General features: G+C 49.8%; 3 protein-coding genes across 3 annotated transcripts; 2 read left to right on the top strand and 1 right to left on the bottom strand.

Moving 5' to 3' along the window:
* Positions 1-406: 406 nt before the first annotated feature.
* LOC120415747 (uncharacterized) lies at positions 407-10663 on the top strand. Its single transcript, XM_039577353.2, has 2 exons — positions 407-524; positions 5275-10663. The coding sequence occupies exon 2, from the start codon at positions 5392-5394 to the stop codon at positions 7426-7428; it is 2037 nt and encodes a 678-aa protein (XP_039433287.2). The 5' UTR covers positions 407-524; positions 5275-5391; the 3' UTR covers positions 7429-10663.
* On the bottom strand, positions 410-5368 carry LOC120415754 (uncharacterized protein K02A2.6-like). The gene has a single exon (XM_039577363.2). The coding sequence runs from the start codon at positions 4949-4951 to the stop codon at positions 602-604; it is 4350 nt and encodes a 1449-aa protein (XP_039433297.2). The 5' UTR covers positions 4952-5368; the 3' UTR covers positions 410-601.
* A 2535-nt stretch (positions 10664-13198) lies between the features above and the next one.
* Positions 13199-16282, top strand: LOC128093372 (uncharacterized). Its single transcript, XM_052709912.1, has one exon. It carries the CDS (start codon positions 13199-13201, stop codon positions 16280-16282), a length of 3084 nt encoding a protein of 1027 aa, XP_052565872.1.
* The last annotated feature ends 1039 nt before the right edge of the window (positions 16283-17321 follow it).

Raw genomic sequence — 17321 nt, 5'->3', positions numbered from 1 at the left:
CTGCGTTGGTACTGGTTGGGAGGTGCGGCTTACTGTTTCCACAGGTAAAGCTGGTATATGTCTTGCGAAGCAAGACCCAACCACGGAGTACTACACCCACGCATCTCTTCTTTAATTTCACCTCAAACACAACACGATGCCTCCGAAAGTGAAAGCGGACAGCGCGAAGACACCGTCGCTGAAACGGCTCAAGGCTCAGTTGAAGGACACTCAATCAACTCTTGGCGACATTGAGACGTTCATCAAGGACTTCAAGGACACCGCTACGGCCAGCGATGTCAGCGTTCGGTTGGAAATTATCAATGACATCTATGAAACTTTTTGCGAAACCCTCATTGATATCACTTCTCACGACGACTTCTTTGAAGCGGAGGATTTTTACGAATCTGCCCGAATGGCTTTTGTTCTAAGTTCTCCCAAAAGACCGGTTATTAGCGTTTTAATACTAGCTTTATTTAGACGATCTTAGCACGGCGAGAACTAGAGAGAGACTGACTCAAGCGTCCAGTGCTGCGAGTGTGTGAGTGAGTGTTAGTGTAATGACGAGGGGTCTGGCAATATCATAACATCCTCTCTTTTCTCTAAAAACAATATTCCAAAACTACAACTTATAATCTTTAAACTTCTCTGGAATTCTGGTAACCCTTTTCGGTCGCTCGACTTTCTGCGGTGTAATCGTCCGATTCCTCTCCTGCCGCTCCTGTCGGATCGGCAACGGTGTAACAGCCAACTCCCTCGGTGTTGACATTTCCGCAAGCGTTGACGTTTCAGGCTGCAGCACGCACGGCTGCACGGCTTGTTGACCTTGTTGACAAACGGTTTCGTCTACCGTGGCTTCTCTGCGTTCCTCCCGGGTGTTGAGCTGTTGGTGATCGTTCTCGTCGGTTGTTTCCTCCTCCCGATAACTCATCACGCAGGATGACGACTGGCGGTCAGGCAGCGTAGCGGGTTCTTTACGCGGCTTCAGATGTACCAGCGATCGGCGGTAATCGGCACCTCCCACGTTCACCTGGTATGAGCGTTCGTTGAGTCGGTTCGTGATGGTGCCCTGTGTCCACAGCTTGGAAGTCTCCGGATTCAGCTGCACGTATACCGGGGATCCAACTTCCAGTTCCGGTAAGTTTCGTGCCTTTCGGTCGTAGCACAGCTTCGATCGCTTCCGATTGGCTTCAATTTTAGCGGGAACATCTTCCTCCACCCTAGGCACAAGGTGGGTTGCGGCAGTTGGCACACCACAGCGAGTTGAACGGGACAGCAAGCGTGATGCTGGACTGGATCCGACGTTGTTCGGAATGTTTCGCCAATGCAGCAACGAAAACCAAAAGTCGGATTCACTTTCAGCTGCCTTCTTCATCAGCTGCTTGGCAATCTTGACCGCGGCCTCAGCCTTGCCGTTGGATTGTTGGTGGTGTGGTGCCGACGTGACAAGCTCAAAGTCCCAGTTGTTGGCGAACTGCACCATTTTTCGGTTGGCAAAGTTGGTTCCGTTGTCGGTGACGACACGTTGGGGCACACCAAACCTCGCGAAGTTCTGTTTGCAGGCGTTGATCACGGATTCCGGACTCAGATCTTTCAGCAGGTTCACTTCGAAAAAGTCCGAGTAGTGATCGACGGTGATCAGGAACTTGTGCTTGACGCCGCTCTGCTCAGCGAAGAAGACATCCATTGACACGAGTTGGAACGGATGAACCGGAATTTCGTGACTTTTCATCGGAGGGTTTTGTTGAGACGCGGCAAACTTTGCACAGACAGAGCACCCTTTCACCGCGTTCTTGATCTCTGACGTCATGCCCGGCCAGAACAGGTTCGCCCTTGCCAACCGTAGTGTTGCTTCGATGCCGTTGTGGCTTGCGTGACAACTCTCGATCATCTTCCGGCGGAGGATATATGGGACCACAATCCTGTCACTGCGGAAGACCAGCCCATCCTGGGTAGACAGTTCATGCCGATATCCAAAGAAGATTTTGACGGCGTCCGGAACTTGATCGGCAGAGGCAGGCCATCCACCTCGAACGTAGCCGATGACGTGCTGGAGTGGGGTGTCCTTTTCAGTCTCCCGCATGAGATCGTTCAGTTTGGCGCTCGACACACCTAAGAAGCTGCTGAGTTTCACCTCTTGGATTTCTTCGAAGATCTTGAAGATGTCCTGCTTCTTGTAGAAGTCGTCTCCTTCTGCTCCGCCGGCTGGTGCACGTGACAAAGCATCCGCAACCACATTGTCCTTTCCCGTAACGAACTCCGTTGACAGCTTGTACCGCTGTAGGTTGAGCAACATGTGTTGCAGCCGCCGTGGTGCTGACAAAAGCGGTTTCTTGAAGATGTTCACCAGTGGCTTGTGGTCGGTCCTGACGGTCGCTTTTGGATTTCCAACTATCAGCTGGTCGAATCTGGTACAGGCAAAAAGTATCGCCAGGAGTTCTTTTTCGATCTGCGCGTAGTTTTTTTCAGTTGCCGTGAGGGTTCGCGACGCGTATCCAACCACTTCGTCGCGCTGATACACGACCACACCGAGACCGATGCTGCTAGCGTCACATTCAATGGTGATTGGCTGGTTGACATCGTAGTAGCGTAGTGTTTTGATGTCGCAAACCAACGATTTCACCTTGTTGAACTCGCTCTCTTCCACAGATGTCCACTTCCAAGTTGCCGACTCCGGGATCAGCATTCGTAGGTGGGTCAAGTTGGCGCTGAGATTGTTGATGAAGCGCCCCAAGTACGTGACCATGCCAACAAACCGGTGCACCTCCTTGCGATTTTTTGGCTGGGGATAGTCACGTATCGCAGCAACCTTGGACTCGTCCGGCTTCAAACCTTCATCGGTGAGGACGTGACCGTAGAATTTGACGGACCGTTCACACAACTTCAGCTTGGCTTTGTTAAGCTTCACGTTGTGGAGTTCCAACCGACAAAGAAGTTTCTCAAGGCGGCGGTTGTGATCAGCTAGGGCCTCCTCCAGCGTGTCGCCCACGCCGAACACCAGCAAATCGTCCGCGATGCATTCAACTCCCTTGAGACCTTGGATTACTTCCTGGAGTTTGATCTGGAAAATCTCCGGCGCTGGTGCAACACCGAACGGAAGGCGAATCCAGCGGTAACGCCCAAACGGTGTCCAGAAGGTGGTGAGCTTGCTGGAGGGCTCGTCCAGCACAACGTGCCAGAAGCCCTTTTTGGCATCGACCGTGGAAAAAACTTTTGCTTTGCCCAGTTCCGGAAGCACTTCATCAAGGGTTACGAATTGGAGGTTGGGCCGCTTGAGAGCTTTGTTCAGCGGAACCGGATCCAGACAAATACGAAAGCCAGAGCCTCGCTGGACGATTACGACGTTGCTTACCCATTCGGTGTGTTTCGTCTCCTTCACGATGATGCCGTCACTTTCGAGCTTTTCGAGTTCTTCCTTCAGCTTTGCTCGGATCGCGATCGGAACTCGCCGAGGCGGTTGGATCGTCGGTGTGACGCTGTCGTCGATTTCCAACGACGCTGTGCCGGAAAACTTTCCGTAGCCCGTGAAGAGGCCTTCGTGGCTGCTGACGATTTCTTGAGCTTTCACGCGGTAAATGTTGAACAGCTTCTCAGAGTGGGGCGACGGCGGTGTTGGTTGAACTGGCTCCTCGAAGGTAACTGCGTTGCAAAACTTCACCAGCCCAAGTTCGCGTGAAGCTCTTGCCGACAGTAGGGGGCGGTGGTCGACATCAACGACCTGGAGAACCAGCGAAAACTTCCTGTTCGGCCGCCGACACGGCACCTTCACCTGGCCCAATACTGTGATGGGGTTTCCACCAAAACTCTGCAGGCGGAATTTCGACGCCAGCAGTTCGGGATTGTCCGTTCCAGTCAGTTTCTTGAGACAGTCCAGGCCAATCAGGCTGGTATTTGCCCCAGTGTCCAGTTCACAGAGCACAGTTTCCCACGAGTTGTTGAATTTCAAGTCCAGTTCAGCAAGAACGCAACCGCCGTTTTGCGAATTGTCGTAGATCTTGCCAATCTCGCACTCCTCTGCAGACTCTTCGGAAGATTCACTGCCGCCGGACGCTGTGTCCGACTCGGAGTAGTAGTCGTCTTTCACTTCCTTGACTCGCTTCGACTTCCGACCCTTCGAGCTAGCTTTGCAGACTGTTTCGAAGTGATTTTTGCCTTTACAGCGGTGGCAACGTTTGCCAAGCGCCGGGCATGCTCCTTTTGTGAACTCGTGAGAGCCTCCGCAAAACTTGCAGCGCAACGTCTTCTGCTTGTGGTCTCCTCTCCCTCGGCTGATCTTGTTGACTTCTGGCGTTGGCAGGAAACCTCCCAGCTCTTGGGATCGTTTAGCTGCGATCTCCTCTGCACGGCACAGATCGATGGCTTTCTCGAGGGTTATGTCCGAAATTGTCAGCATCTTTGTGCGCAGGTGCGACCACTTGTTGGATGTGACGACTTTGAAAGCGAGCAGTTCTGGTTCCAGGGTTCCGAGCTTCGCTAGCTTGGCCAGCGCCTTGAGCCTGGCACAGAAGTCGTCGATGGACTCACTAGCTGATTGTGCGGCGGAGAAGAAATCAAAGCGGTCCACAATTATGTTCCGTTTGGCCACGACCAACGCTTTGATAGCTTCGAGTGCTGCTTTCGGGTCTCCTTGCTGTGCTTCTGTCAACTCGAAGTTGTGGAACTTCCGCCTGGCTTGCTCTCCAATCACCGTCAGCAGAATATTCACTTTGCGGGGAGCTTCCGTTGCCGGCCATTTGTCCAAGCCGCTAGCCTTCACGTAGTTATTCCAGCTGCGCTCGAAGAAATCGAAGTTCTCGGCCATGTCTCCCACAAGAGACAACGGCGACGGCTGGGGTACTGGAACACTGCATGCTTGGCCACGATTCGCCGCGGATCCGGTCGCCCCTGTTGACTCCGTCGACAGTTTGGCCAGCAGACGCTCCATTATGGATTTTTGTTGGTCCAAAAACTGTTTAAACTGATCCGCATCCATTCTGGAAAGTGTTCTTTTTTTCAATTCACTTTGTTATTTTTCACACAGTCACTTTTTCACAACGGCCAACGACGCGACTTTTTCTTCAAAATGGCCGCCGTCGTTGGTCAATTCAGTTCAGTTTCTCAATATGGCCGCCGAAGCGACTCGACACGAATGAACACTTTATTCGTAGGAAAAAAAACTGGTCGTTTTCCGCGATTTCACTAAATGACGCCCGAAAAGACCTAGAAGCTTGCGTCAGCTTCTGACACCATGTTCTAAGTTCTCCCAAAAGACCGGTTATTAGCGTTTTAATACTAGCTTTATTTAGACGATCTTAGCACGGCGAGAACTAGAGAGAGACTGACTCAAGCGTCCAGTGCTGCGAGTGTGTGAGTGAGTGTTAGTGTAATGACGAGGGGTCTGGCAATATCATAACAGCTTTCAACTTGAGCTACATGGAGGCCAAATCGTTTCTTTTGGAGAGGCTCAGGGAGCGCGAAGACCACACGTCGGATCAGCCTAACGTTACGCTAGGTTGCGAGAACTTGAACCATGTGCAGTTACCTCAGATCCAACTGCGGACATTCACCGGAGATGACGACGATTGGGTTAGCTTCCGAGATTTGTTTACGTCGCTCATCCACTGGCGGAACGACCTGTCCGGTGTGGAAAAGCTACAGTACCTGAGGGGTTGTTTGTTTGGCAAACCTGCGACGATGGTAGACAAGTTCAAGATGAGCAACGCGGACTACCAGTTAGCTTGGGAAGATTTGCTGAACTATTACAACAACAGCAAGCAAATGAGGAAGCGTCAGATTCAGCATCTCTTCGAACTGCCAGCCATGTCCAAAGAATCTTCTGAGGAGTTGCGCGATCTCATCCAAGGATTTGAGAAGGTTGTCCAATCGTTGGACCAGATTGTACAACCAGGCGACTACAAGGACTTGCTTCTGGTGCACATGCTGACGGATCGTCTTGACCCGGTATCACGGCGAGGCTGGGAGGAGCACTCGTCTACCAAGGAGCAGGACACGGTTAAGGACATGCTGGAGTTCTTGCAGCGGCGTAGTCGTGTGCTCGAGTCGTTGCCGCCGAAGTCAACTAACGCAAAGAGTACATCCCAGCAACCACATCAACAACCGAAGTCGAAACCGTCGGTGGTCAGGACTAACTACAGCACCGCTCAAGCGTCAGGAGAACGCTGCCCAGCGTGCACGGGAACACATCTTCTTCACAGATGCGCGGTGTTCCAGAGGATGACGGTTTCGGACAGGGAGTCTCTGCTGCGCACGCATTCGCTGTGTCGCAATTGTCTCAAACCTGGACATCTTGCGAGGGGTTGCCAGTCGAAGTACTCTTGCCAGAACTGTAAAGCGCGACACCACACACTTCTCTGTTTCCGCCCTCGGAAGGATCAGGTGAAGGTCGCATCAACTACCAGACGGGAGAATGCTCCCAGGGAAGAACCTCAAGGTACAGCAGGTTCAAACTCATCTCAGGTCAAGGACGCATCTGAGACAGTAGTCGCAAGCGCTGCTCAACGTTTCGCAACACATGTTTTGCTGGCAACAGCTGTCGTCGTTGTTGAGGATGACAACGGGAATCGGCTTCCAGCGCGGGCTCTGCTCGACTCGGGTTCGGAGAGCAACTTTATGTCGGAACGATTAAGCCAGCGACTACGGGTCAAAAGGAACAAGGTGGACATCTCGGTGTCCGGGATTGGACAAGCAGTCTCAAGAGTAAAGCAGCAGATTCAAGCCACGGTTCGCTCACGGATCTCAGATTTCTCTCGAGCAATGCGATTTCTAGTTCTCCCAAAGGTTACGGTCAATTTACCAACGTCGGCCATAAACACTACTGGTTGGACCATACCAGATGGTGTCGTACTGGCGGATCCGACGTTTTCGATGTCCAACGGTGTGGACATGGTACTTGGGATCGAGCATTTCTTTGACTTCTTCGCAAGCGGTCAGAAAATCTCACTGGGAGAACAGCTGCCAGCCCTGAACGAGTCGGTTTTCGGATGGGTGGTATGCGGCGGTTGCGCAGACTCACGGGAGTCTCCAAGGATTAACTGCAACGTGTCGGCATTGGAAAAGCTGGATGCTTTGGTGGCTCGATTTTGGTCCTGCGAGGAGGTCGAGTCAGCAGCCAGTAACTACTCGCCAGAGGAAGCACGCTGCGAAGCTCTGTACGCACAGTCGGTTCAACGTGGTACAGACGGACGGTATTCGGTTGCTCTACCGAAAGCTGAAGACGCTCTGTCACGGTTAGGCGAGTCCAAGGACATCGCCGTAAGACGTCTTCACGGCACAGAACGGAGACTGGCCAGGGACGATCATCTCCGGGAACAATACGTCGCTTTTATGCACGAATACGAGCAGTTGGGACATGTCGTAGATTTAGAACGCATCAAATCTCAACCGAGCAAAAGTCTTTTGTTGTTCCAAGATCCCACCACCCACCACTTAAAACAACACCGCTCGCTTTAACACTAAACACCAGACTCAAGACCTCTCTCCGAATTGCGATGCACGAATCTACTCTCCCGATACCAACGACCCGAAGCGCACAAACACACACAGAACTCTCTCATTACTATCTCACGCGCCGCGCGTCTCCAGCACGACACTCAACAGAATCGCGCCGAATACACACAACCCCATCGACGCACCAATACAGTCGCACCCGCGCTGTTGGTCTATTTCATAGCACACCGACGTCGTCTCCTTCGTGTGCGTCGACGCTCGTTCGAAATTCGACACTAATAATTCAAATGGTCATAAATGGTTTCTCTCAAATACCTCGCACTAATTCCGATATTCCAAGCCATTTCTACGGAATAACATAACGTACACGCTCTATCTGCGACATTCTCCTTCTCCTGTACTCTGTTAAAATAGTTAAAGTAGTTCTACTTTTAGCAAAACAATAACAACCGCAATCTTCATTAAAAACTGGCAGATCCTCTCAAACTTCGCAAGTTATTCTCAACATCATCTCTCAAATTTCCCTATAACCTCAATCAAAGTTCCAGCGCAACGCGCTATCAGGCACCGCCTCTCAAAACATTGCATCAAACTGATCGAAACTCTCCACACATTGATTATTCTGTTCGCTGACATTGTCTTCAAAATTTCGGCTACAAATTAAATTTTTTAACATCATCCAAGAAAATCAATCCAAGACTCCAAAACAATGCGTACAAAATCTCAAGGCAATCGCTTCTCAAATCATCGCTTCACACTGAGCAAAATTCTCAATCACATCGACACTCCCCGGCTCGCAATCATCATCTTAAACTTCTCCCAAGAAGCTCAACCAAAAACTTCAGGACAAACGTTGCTCAAATTTTGGATCGAACCAATCAACACTCTCAACAAAACGACTCTTTACAACTCCCAATCATCCTTCGGTTCTCCATAGAAAGTCAATTAAAGGCTCCAACGCTAGACGTGTAGAGCCTCAGGCTACAGTATCTCAAATTCCTGCCTCAAACTGGGCGAAACTCTCAAACACATCGATGCTCGCCATCGTCATCTTCCAAATTTTTCACAGAAATTAAAATCCTTAGCGATTTCCCGCTTACAACCATTATCCCTTCATTCCTCTTAGAAAACAAATCTAAGGCTTTAACGAAGGCTATTACAATTACGCTCATCAAATCCTCGCATCAAACTGATCGAAATTCGTAAACACATCGTAAACACATTATCCACTAAATTCTCACCAAACATCAAATTCCTAATGATAGCGATTTTTTTTCAATCATGATCTTTTAAATCTCCCTAGAAAATCTATCAAAGGATGTGACTCGATCAAAACTAACCCTTTCTGAATCTTCCCAAAAACTCAATCGAAAGCTCTAACACAACTCATATGGACTTTGAAGCTACCGCCTCTCAAATCCTCGCTACGAACTGATCCAAATTGATAAACTTATCGCTTATTTTCGCTGAAAACCAACCTTTCCAATTCTCTCCACAGAAGCTCAACTAAGGCATATAGGCCATCAAGTGCCCGCCTACCCCAACTGACTGACACTCTCAAACTCACAACAATTCTCGTTCGTAACGAACATCATTCAACCTCTCTCCAGAAACCCCATCATAGGCTTCAACGTAAGCGTGAAGGCTACCAGGACACCGCCCTTCAAAACTCTCGCCACCAACCGACCGGAAATCCCGAAATTCTCACCTCCTCCTGCAACCAGCCTAATCCCCAGAAACTCAACTATCATACCCAAACTCTCTCCAGCAACTCAATCTAAACGTAAGACGTGTTTGTTATTGATCCACCATCCGTCAGAAGTGACTGATACGCTCCTCCTGGAAAACAAATCAAAGGCTTCAACTCAAGGTGTGTTGGCTATCAAAATAGCCTTCTTTGCATCGAATTTATCGAAATTCTTAAACACATCGAGCATTTTGCTTGCTACCATCATCCTTGAAACCTTCACTAAAAAATCAAATTATTAAGCGAAACGACTTTTCGCTCACAATCATCATCATGTAATTCTAGCATTGGTGTCACAGTTGCCTCAAAAAATCACTCCATGGACCACAGATGATAAGAAGGAACCAACCATCACCGCTTCGCCACCTTCAAAAGCCCCTATCATGCAGATCAATCAGAAACTCAATCAAAGGCTGTGACTGAAATCATAAACTCGTCAATCACCCTCTATCAAAAACAACTCTTTCTGAATTCTCCCCAGAACTCAATCAAAGGATCCAACACAACTCATGTAGGCCTACTGTATCTCAAATCCTCACCAAATTCACAAACTCAACGATTGCTTTCGCTCAAAATCAGCCTTTCCAAAATTCATAACAGAAATTCGGTCCAAAGCCATTTAACCTCTCTCCAGAAACCCCATCATAGGCTCCAAGTTTGAAGGCTACCAGACCACTGCTTTGCAAACTTTCGCCTCAAACCGACTGGACATCCTGAATCCCACGATTCCTCCCGCTTGAAACCAGCCTCATTCCCAGAAACTCAACTATCATCCCCCAACTCTCTCCAGCAACTCAATCTAAGCACACAGCGTATGGCGTGCTTGCTATCAATTCGCCGTATATCATTCGACTCGACTGGTCTTCTCCATTTCACCTCTAACTCTCTCTAGAAACACACCAAGGCTCCATCGCAAAGATTGAACTACTCCAACTCCCTTCAAACCTGCAGTTAACAGTCACGCTCCTCCCATGAAATCATTGCAGCAAATGAGCAACGCTCGTCTTATCAACCTTCATACTTCAGTCAACGAACCAAACTCATCATCTGACTGACGTGTCAAAATACATATGCATTCCTGTGGCCAACCTCTCATAATTATGCATTCTTGTTTCCAACGACTAACGCCCGAGTCTTGAATACACCCCTGTAGCCAACGAGCAACGCCCGTCTTTCAAACACCTCGCTGCAGAAATCGAGCAAAGCTGATCTTGTAAATACACCCTTGTGGCCAGCGAACAACGCTCGTTTTACAAATACTCCGTTCTGGCCAACGAGCAAAGCTCGTCTAATCAAACATAGGGGGATGGCGTCGCTATTTTTAGACCACATTTTCCACTTTTTCTCATCGAAACCGACTACTTTATCGACTTAATTTTGCTGGGCGAGATAGGACGCCGTCTATTTTTAGACGATGACTCAGCACTTTTCCACTCTTGCACTTAAAAAAACCAGATGGCAGCACGATGTAACGCCACGTCCCTATGTACCCTTGTAGCCAACGAGAAACGCTCGTCTTACAAACACACCGCTAAGACCAACGGATAGCGGTTGTCATACAACCACGCCGTTGTGACTAAAGAGCCCACTTAACAAACACACCCCTGCGGCCAACGAGAACGCTTGTCTCACAAAAACGTCGTTGTGGCTAACGAGCAACGCTCACCTCACAAATACACTCTGCTGTGGCCAACGAGCAACGCTCGTCTCACAAACACTCTGTTGTGGCCAACGAGCAACGCTCGTCTCACAAATAACTCCGTTGTGGCCAACAAGCAACGCTCGTCTCACAAACACTCCGTTGTGGCCAACGAGCAACGCTCGTCTCACAAACACTCCGTTGTGGCCAACGAGCAACGCTCGTCTCACAAATAACTCCGTTGTGGCCAACAAGCCACGCTCGTCTCACAAACACTCCGTTGTGGCCAACGAGCAACACTCGTCTCACAAACACTCCGTTGTGGCCAACGAGCAACGCTCGTCTCACAAACACTCCGTTGTGGCCAACGAGCAACGCTCGTCTCACAAAATGACCCTTGTATCAAATATCCGTTGTGGCCAACGAGCAACGCTCGTCTTACAAATAACTCCGTTGTGGCCAACAAGCAACGCTCGTCTCACAAACACTCCGTTGTAACCAACGAGCAACGCTCGTCTCACAAAATGACCCTTGTATCCAACGAGCAACGCTCATCTTTCAAATACCCGTTGTGGCCAACGAGCAACGCTCGTCTCACGAATACACTCCGTTGTAACCAACGAGCAACGCTCGTCTCACAAATACTCCGTTGTGGCCAACAACCAACGCTCGTCTCACAAAATGACCCTTGTATCCAACGAGCAACGGTCATCTTTCAAATACCCGTTGTGGCCAACGAGCAACGCTCGTCTCACGAATACACTCCGTTGTAGCCAACGAGCAACGCTCGTCTCACAAATACTCCGTTGTGGCCAACAAGCAACGCTCGTCTCACAAAATGACCCTTGTATCCAACGAGCAGCGCTCGTATTACAAATACACTCCTGTGGCCAATGAGCAACACTCGTCTCACGGTTCTTAACATTGTTAACCTGCAAACAACGGTCGTCTCACATTGATATATCTTTTCCCAATTACAAACATTGAGGTGTTCACCCAAACAGTCACTCTTCTACACAAAAACACATCCTTCAACTCCAAATTTTCACTACAAAACGCAAAATGAGGCGCAAACCATCAAATCCGCATGATATCAACTCAACCGTCAACCCTACGCAGAGAGAAAGCAATACATGTCTCCCGGTTCTTCGCATTGCTAACCTGGAATAACGGTCGTCTCACAATGGTCTATCTTTCCATTTACAAAATTGAGCTTTCAACCCAAACAATCAATCCTCCTCACAGAAACAATTCCTTCAACAAATTACAGTTCACTACAAAGTGCAAAATGTGACGCAAACGATCAAATCCTGTCTCCAAAACAATGCAGGAAACATCATTCTTAAAATTTCACTTCAGTTCTGGATCAACTTGATCCCAACCCACAACCCAGACAAAATCAAATAATTCGGCAAGATGTCGATTCAACATCGGCCCGACACAGGGCAAAAGCACGCCCACATCGGGTGACGCATCGGCCTTACACTCACCCAACTCAGCACAAACACATCACTGTGGGTTTCAATCAGTGTTGTCGTCTTTTTCAAATGCTCCAACAAAATCTCAAGCAAAACTTACCGGTTGCTCTTCGTCATAGGGGGATGGCGTCGCTATTTTTAGACCACATTTTCCACTTTTTCTCATCGAAACCGACTACTTTATCGACTTCATTTTGCTGGGCGAGATAGGACGCCGTCTATTTTTAGACGATGACTCAGCACTTTTACACTCTTGCGCTTAAAAAAACCAGGTGGCAGCACGATGTAACGCCACGTCCCTATTCCTCTCGTCTCGCTTGCTCACCTTTTACACTTCTTGTGGGGGGTGAGGGGACCATGAAACATCAAGTATTTTCGAAGGTTTTCTATTTTGAATCATTCAAATCTACCGGCTACGCCATTGTCGTAGATTTAGAACGCATCAAATCTCAACCGAGCAAAAGTCTTTTGTTGTTCCAAGATCCCACCACCCACCACTTAAAACAACACCGCTCGCTTTAACACTAAACACCAGACTCAAGACCTCTCTCCGAATTGCGATGCACGAATCTACTCTCCCGATACCAACGACCCGAAGCGCACAAACACACACAGAACTCTCTCATTACTATCTCACGCGCCGCGCGTCTCCAGCACGACACTCAACAGAATCGCGCCGAATACACACAACCCCATCGACGCACCAATACAGTCGCACCCGCGCTGTTGGTCTATTTCATAGCACACCGACGTCGTCTCCTTCGTGTGCGTCGACGCTCGTTCGAAATTCGACACTAATAATTCAAATGGTCATAAATGGTTTCTCTCAAATACCTCGCACTAATTCCGATATTCCAAGCCATTTCTACGGAATAACATAACGTACACGCTCTATCTGCGACAGGACACATGACGAAGGTCACGGACACGGGCTCCGCCAAACGGTGCTACCTGCCCCATCACCCAGTGGTCAGGGAGGCTAGCACAACCACCAAGGTACGCGTGGTGTTCGACGCGAGCTGTAAGACTTCTTCTGGTGTGTCGCTCAATGAGGTTCTGCTGTGTGGACCAGTAATCCAGCAGGACTTGAGATCGATAATCTACCGTTGTCGGGTGAAGCAGATCATGTTGGTTGCGGACGTCGAAAAGATGTTCCGGCAGATCGGCATCTGCCCGGAGGACCGTTTGTTGCAATGCGTTCTATGGCGTCCAATGCCCACCGAGGCGATCTCCACGTACGAACTCAACACCGTTACGTACGGTACGAAGCCAGCTCCGTTTTTGGCAACACGGACGTTGAAACAGCTGGCCATGGATGAAAAGGAACGGTTTCCGCTCGCAGCCAAGGTCGCCTGCGAAGATATCTATATGGACGATGTGATCACCGGAACCAACAACTTGGACTCGGCGATCGACCTGCGAAACCAGCTGGACAAGATGACGGTCAGTTGTGGTTTCCGTCTGCGGAAATGGGCATGCAATCGTGCTGAAGTTCTGTATGGTGTGGAGGAGGATAACTTGGCGATTCCCTGCGCCGATGGTATCAACCTGGATCGAGATCCTTCGGTGAAGACGCTCGGGTTGACATGGTTTCCATCTACAGACGAGTTCATGCTCAAGTTCACAATCCCAGAGACGGGCCCTGATGAACCACTCACCAAGCGAAACGTTCTTTCCAAAATTGCGTCGATTTTCGATCCCCACGGTTGGTTTGGCGCAACGGTTACAACGGCAAAGGTGTTCATGCAGCAGTTGTGGACGCCGGGCATCGATGGCAAGCGTCTGGAATGGGATCAGCCATTGCCTTCGATGATGGGTGAGAACTGGCGGAAATTCGAGGAGCAATTACCGGTTCTCAGTTCGGTTCGGTTTGCGAGATGTGTCGTCATCCCTAACGCAACGTCGGTTCAGCTGCATTGCTTCTCAGACGCGTCCACCAAGGCCTACGGTGGTTGTGTTTACGTTCGTAGCGAGAACGCAAAGGGAGAAGTTATGGTTCGTCTGTTGGCCTCAAAGTCGCGGGTGGCCCCGCTCAAGGTTCAGACGATTCCGAGACTGGAGCTCTGCGGAGCGGTCTTGGTTGCGCAGCTGTTCAAGGTTCTACGAGAAGCGCTCGACATTCCAGTGGACGCATATTTCTGGACGGACTCCACGTGCGTACTCTGCTGGCTTGGATCTATCCCGACCACGTGGAACGTGTTCGTTGCAAACAGGGTGTCGAAAATTCAAAACATCACGGAAGGATTTCGTTGGCAACACGTCCCAGGACTTCAAAACCCTGCTGATCTTATTTCCAGAGGAATCTCGCCACAGGACATCGTGGACAACGAGTTCTGGTGGTTTGGACCGGATTGGCTGCGTTTGAGCCCAGAGCACTGGCCGAATGCAGAATCTACAGCTGAAGATGAGAATGCGGAAACGGAAAGACGTCGATCGGTGACAGCAAACACTGTGTCGGTGGTACAGGAGTTCAACGATCTTTATTTTGCAAAATTCTCTTCGTACCCGAAGCTGATCCGTCAAACAGCCGTTTGGTTGCGGCTCATGAAACTTCTCCGCACTCCCAGCTCGGACCGTACATCCGGATTTCTCACCACGGCGGAACTGAAGGAGGCAGAGAACGTGCTGATTCGTCGGGTTCAGATGGAATCGTTCGCTGATGAAATTAAGGCACTATCTGCAAGAAAAACGGTTGCTGTTAAATCACCTCTTCGTTGGTACAACCCTTACCTAGACCAGGACAACATTATTCGTGTGGGTGGGCGGTTGAAAAACTCTGACGAGCCCGAGGACGCCAAGCACCCTGCTGTTCTGCCTGCGCGCCATTACTTCACACGGTTGGTTTTGAAATACTATCATCTCGGGCTGCTGCACGCTGGACCACAGCTGCTGTTGGGAACAGTTCGGCTTCGATTCTGGCCTTTGGGAGGACGGAGCGTGGCACGCACGATCGTGCATCAGTGCAAAACATGCTTCAAGGCCAAACCTACGCCGGTGCGACAATTCATGGGCGATCTGCCAGCGGTACGCGTCACGGTTGCGCGTCCGTTCTCGAGAACTGGCGTTGACTACTTTGGCCCAGTGTTCATTCGTCCAGGTCCTCGGCGCACGGCGATCAAGGCGTACGTGTGCCTGTTCGTGTGCCTGTGCACCAAGGCCGTGCACCTCGAACTCGTGTCGGACCTCTCCACGGAACGCTTTCTGCAGGCTTTACATCGGTTCACCTCGCGCAGAGGACCTGTCGCCGAGATCTGGTCTGACAATGGGACCAACTTTGTCGGAGCACGGAACAGGTTGCACGAGTTGTTTACACTGCTTCGGGACAAACAGCACCAGGAGAAGGTCTTCAGGGATTGCGCCAACAACGAGATTCGCTGGTCGTTCAGCCCACCAAGCGGTCCTCATTTCGGTGGTTTATGGGAGGCGGCCGTACGCTCAGCCAAGCACCACGTTCTGCGTGTCATTGGAGACGAACCTATCTCGATCGAGGATATGAATACGCTGCTCGTTCAGGTGGAAGGCTGTCTGAACTCGAGGCCCATCACTCCCATGTCCGACGACCCCAATGATCTCGAGCCGCTCACGCCTGCGCATTTTCTCGTTGGATCATCGTTGAAGGCGCTACCGGACCGTGATTTCATCAATCTACCTGCAAACCGTCTCAACCATTACCAACAGATCCAGCAGAAACAACAACTATTTTGGAATCGGTGGAAAAGGGAATACCTGAGTCAGCTGCAAGCTCGCACGAAACGTTGGCGGTCACCTGTGCAGATAGAAGTCGGCAAGCTGGTCGTAATCGTCGACGACAATCTGCCACCCACGCGCTGGAAGCTAGCGAGGATCAGCGAAGTCCATCCAGGTGCTGATGGTGTCGTACGTGTTGTCACTCTCAAGACTGCGACGAAGCTGATCAAAAGGCCGGTCGAGAAGATTTGTTTACTTCCACTGGACGAAGAGGAGCACAATGCCAACAAACCGAGTGAACAATAGCTACCCCAATCCCTTCCCTTCCCTATCCCGTCGAAGAGGTCTTCTTTTGTTTTCTTTTCAGAAATGCTGTGATTTCTGGATGGGTGAGGATGTTCGGTGATGACCCCGGGACCCCTTTCGACTACAACCCTGGACCGATCTCGCTCATCTCGCGGAGACGATTGCCGCAGCTCGTCCAACGTGCTGGACTCGAGCTGACGGCTGTGGGAGAAAGCGAGAGGTCAACGGTCATCACCGAGGATCGCGAGGATCGTGCCGCTGCAACAATATTAGGGGGAGCGGTTCTCTACTACGATCCTCTCTGGAGAATCGTAGTAGAGGACGTCGCACGACCCGTTTTCGCATGTTTCGGAGGTTTGCCAAGACCTACAAAATTTATGATAGTTCAGTTGTGTCTGGACCGGCAAGGACACCGGTTTGCAAGGAACCCGCGCGTGACGATTTTAATGTGTTTAGTTTTAAGTGAAATATAGATTTTTAAGCGTAATAAATGTGTGTTTGGTGAAGTGTTACGTGTTTTAACTGTTCGTCGGAAGGATAGAGCTCCTGGGCCATCTCTGCTTGCTGGCCACCGCATGCTGGCCGAAATACGGACTTTTTGGATTTGTCGCCTGAGAGGAGGTCGCTGAACTACAGGCTGAGGTACAACGACCCCGCAGCAGCAAAGCAACCTCTGCTGGCTCAGCAACTGCGCCCCCCTTATTTGACTCAAACTTTGTGGGGGCCTTCCCTATGACCAAATATGCTATTTTGTGTCATTGGTTCACCCATACAAGTCTCCATACAATTTTGGCAGCTGTCCATACAAAAATGGTATGTAAATATTCAAACAGCTGTAACTTTTGAGTGAATTTTCTGATCAATTTGGTGTCTTCGGCAAAGTTGTAGGTATTGTTGAGGACTATTGAGAAAAAAAAGGTACACGGGAAAAAAATTTGAAGATTTTTTTATCAACTTTTTTTTCACTAAAACTCAATTTTCCAAAATACGTATTTTTTTATTTTCGAGATTTTTTGATATGTTTTAGGGGACAAAAATT

Source organism: Culex pipiens, chromosome 3 (assembly GCF_016801865.2).
Source record: "Culex pipiens pallens isolate TS chromosome 3, TS_CPP_V2, whole genome shotgun sequence".
NCBI lineage: Eukaryota > Metazoa > Arthropoda > Insecta > Diptera > Culicidae > Culex > Culex pipiens.
Note: the sequence above shows the minus strand (reverse complement) of the source record. Positions and strands in the feature narration are given on the sequence as shown.